Source organism: Nothobranchius furzeri, chromosome 13 (assembly GCF_043380555.1).
Source record: "Nothobranchius furzeri strain GRZ-AD chromosome 13, NfurGRZ-RIMD1, whole genome shotgun sequence".
Taxonomy (NCBI): Eukaryota; Metazoa; Chordata; class Actinopteri; order Cyprinodontiformes; family Nothobranchiidae; genus Nothobranchius; species Nothobranchius furzeri.
In genome coordinates, this window is record NC_091753.1 from 22248440 (window position 1) to 22252496 (window position 4057).

A 4057-nucleotide genomic window follows, 5' to 3' on the forward strand; every position below is an offset into this window, starting at 1 on the left:
CGGCCAGCGTATGCACGTCAATCACGTGACCAAGCCTAAGCGTCGGGTCTGCTTTAATACGTCACTGCTATACCTTTTGGCTCATTTCAGCCTTGTGGTTGGTCGGCGTTGCACCTCGGATACCGGCTGGGGAAAAAAACTTTTCAAAGGAGTTTCGTGTTTTTCTGGATTATTTCACTTCTGATAACTAGCAGTTTAACCTCAGGTGAGTTTTTTTAAAAGCAGAAATTCAGCTTTTTTCTAAAGAAACTCAAAAGTTCTTTATGTCTGAGGAGCCCAGTAACCTGAGACTTGTGACTGAATTCAGTTTATCCACTGTCAGCCATTCAGTTAAACAGCCAATCCAGGAATCCAGAATGAACCAATACACTAGAATTCAAGCCTTAAACGAGAACATCAGTAGGGAGCGTGAAGGATTTGAGGAAATCCCGTTTCACCAAGTCATATCTGAGCCCAGTACTCAGAGCCTTGACACTGAATTCATGTTTCCCTCTGTCAGTGATGCAGTTAAACAGCAAATCCAAGAAGCCAGGATGAAGGACAATTCTATTATTCAAGGATTAAAGTTTAAACTCACAGCTCTGATTCAAGGGCTTGAAGAACAAATGTTTAAACTTCAAAAAGATCGAGAAGATTTTGAAATCAGCAAAGTTAGATCAATTGAGGAAATAGAGGGTATGAAATATTGTCTACTGGAGCAGAGAAAATACTTTGAAGAGGAAAGATCTCTATCAGAGTACGAGATCAATGAAATTCAGACTTTTCAACAACATGAAAGAGAAATGATTGAACATTTGAAATACAATTTAGCAGTTCAGAGCAACGACCTGCAGGAAGAAAAAGTAAGCTTACAAGAGGAATGGCATCATCTCGAGCAGGCAAAGCTCCAAATGAAAGCGGTTTATGAAAACCTACAGGAGGAAAATGAGAAACTGAAGACACACATAAAGGATATCGAGAGAGCCAAAGCAGACGCTGATAGAGAGATTGAAAACATGAAAATTCAACTCGAAGCAGATAAAACGTTGTTTGAACAGACGAAGAAAAGCTCCGAGCTGGAGTTTGTAACTATGAGAGAAGCTTTGGATGATGAGAAACGTCAGCTTGACTGTGAGAAAACAGAGTTTGAGAAAACAATGACTGAATCACAGCAGGAGATAAGAGACACCATTCAAATGCTGAATGATGAGAAAATGGATCTAGAAATTAGAATTGGACATCTACACAAAGAAAAATCTGAGTTTGAACAGAAAAAGGCTGAAGCTGAACGGGAGATAGAAGACACCATTCAAATGCTGGGTAAGGAGAAAATGTATATAGAATTTAGTACTGGACGTCTAAACGAAGAGATATGCGAGCTGAAAGCCAGATACCAGCTCGTGAACAAGCAGGAGGCTACTCTTGAGGAGGAAAGGCGGGAACTTCAGGAACAAACTATTAAACAAAACGATGAGAAAAAGAAACTAGAGGAAACAAAAATCAAATTGGATCAGGTCTACGACAAACTGCTGAAAGGTAAAGCTAAACTGAAGAAAAACATCCAAAAGTTTAAGACTAACAAAGCAGAAATGCAGCAGATGATGGGAAGTCTAGAAGAACAGAAAAAGGTGTTCGACGAGACAAAGAAAAGCTCTGAGCAGGATTTAATAAATATGAGAAAAGCTCTGGATGATGAGAAACTTCTGCTTGAAGCTAGTAAAGAAAACCTAAATATGCAGAGAACTGCGTTCGAACAGAAAAAGGCTGAAGCTGAACGGGAGATAGAAGACACCATTCAAATGCTGGGTAAGGAGAAAATGTATATAGAATTTAGTACTGGACGTCTAAACGAAGAGATATGCGAGCTGAAAGCCAGATACCAGCTCGTGAACAAGCAGGAGGCTACTCTTGAGGAGGAAAAGCGGGAACTTCAGGAACAAACTATTAAACAAAACGATGAGAAAAAGAAACTAGAGGAAACAAAAATCAAATTGGATCAGGTCTACGACAAACTGCTGAAAGGTAAAGCTAAACTGAAGAAAAACATCCAGAAGTTTAAGACTAACAAAGCAGAAATGCAGCAGATGATGGGAAGTCTAGAAGAACAGAAAAAGGTGTTCGACGAGACAAAGAAAAGCTCTGAGCAGTAGATCAGAAACATGAGCTATTCATGGAGACAGAGCAGCTGGTGAGTGAATTGAAATGCAAAGCAAATTACTGAATTAATTTAGCTGCACACAGGCTGCTTTACACAGCAGCTCTTGGTTCAGCAGGTTACGTCTAAGGTACCCTAACCCTTAAGCCGGGCGTACACTGTGCGACTTTTTCACTTTTTGAGCCGATTTTCCACTCGTGCGAGAATCCACAAGATTGGGGTGAGTTTGGCGCCGAGCGTGGTGTAGTGTACAGGGGGTTACGAGAGGCGATTAACACCACGTGACCAGCTACAGATCAGCAATCGTGAGCTCGCACGGACTTCTGGCGTTGTGGTGGCCATTTCAGTAAAGTAGCATAAATCTGTTAGTTGTAAATTTCTTTTAGAATTTCTTATCATTCCTTTTCTAATAAGTTAAGTTTGCAATTTAAATGTGTTAATTTTAATTTTTTGGTAAATTGATGTATTTGTGAACTTTTTGGACACGCCTTAGTCATTAAGCTGATTAGTAGCACATGGGGAGGTGTGTGGAAAATGTTTGTTTGCCAAGTGTCAGGGGAGATGGGAGGATTTGGTTGAATGATTTTTTGACCATTTTTTAGACCTGATAATTTAATTTAAGGTTAATTTTCGTTGGATGAAAAGTAGAACATTTTGAATGAATTTTGAACTTTTTTTTTTTGGAAGAATAAACCATTTATAAAATTTGAAAGAAATCAAGTCAAAAAGTGCGTCTGGTAGCAACACGTCGGACCTAAAAATATGCTAAAAATAGCAGTTTTTACTCAACACGTTAGACGTTTTTGTCTTGTTTTGCCTGTTGTCCTTCGGGAGTGCTGCAGGAGGACACACAGGGTTTTATGGGGGTTGGATGAGGAAAACGAAATAAAGAAAGTAAATCTTTGTTTTGTGATCAGTTTAATTTGACATGAACACGACAAACACGCTTTCTTGACCATCTCTGTGAGTAAAAAAACGTGTAGAAATTAAAACGAACAACGTGTGTTATTAGGGAAATAGCGGGCGAGCGGTGTTGATGCAGGATTGCGCATGCGCCGTGAGCGGTTCTGATACTTTTTGGGTCGCAGCTGCTTGCAGCGCCGCTTCAACAGTAAGATACCCTCATGAGGGACGAGCAAAATATTAAACACGCCAGAAGTCCGTGCGAGCTCACGATTGTTGATCGGTAGCTGGTCACGTGGTGTTAATCGCCTCTCGTAACCCCCTGTACACTACACGACGCTCGGAGCAAAACTCGCCTCGATCTCGTGGATTCTCGCACGAGTGGAAAATCGGCTCAAAAAAGTGAAAAAGTCGCACAGTGTACGCCCGGCTTTAGATAGAAAACATTTACATTTGATTAATAAATTAATAAAAATGACATAAAATAAAAAAATACATAAAAAAAAAAAAACTAACTCTGCCAGAGTGTCCCTTTTGGGTCAAGTCTGCCAGTCCCAAGCCTGGATAAAAGAGGAGGGGTTTCATTTGTGACACAAAACAAAAACATGTTTTTATTTCACACTTTTTGTCTCCCACATGAGAGTATTCTTCTAGGGAGCCTGAGTGTCCTCTCTTTCCAGTCGGCTCATGAGTTCCCAGGAAGAATGAAAGCAAGTGAACGGGGCTAAAAGACATTTCCTAATCCGCTTTGCCTAATGCCCTGAGTCACACACACGTCATACTTCAATTTAAATGAAAAGTAGGATGTGTGTTTCGACCATGCCATAAAACTTGAGATTTGGTAAGTAGCAGCTAAGCTAGGGGAGAGGAGATTCTGTGGTGATGTCATACATGCGACGCACCGACATTTGATTTGCAGTCATGCTATTGACGAAATTTATTGAGCTACTCTCAAAGTACGTGACTGGCGTGGTCGAAACACACTTCATTACTTTTCATTTAAATTGCAGTATATAACAC

The 4057-nt window shown here is 40.3% G+C and overlaps 1 protein-coding gene across 1 annotated transcript; it reads left to right on the forward strand.

Annotated features, from left to right (window-relative positions):
• Positions 1-263: 263 nt before the first annotated feature.
• On the forward strand, positions 264-2129 carry LOC139062408 (golgin subfamily A member 6-like protein 6). Its single transcript, XM_070543227.1, has one exon. It carries the CDS (start codon positions 264-266, stop codon positions 2127-2129), a length of 1866 nt encoding a protein of 621 aa, XP_070399328.1.
• Positions 2130-4057: the final 1928 nt, after the last annotated feature.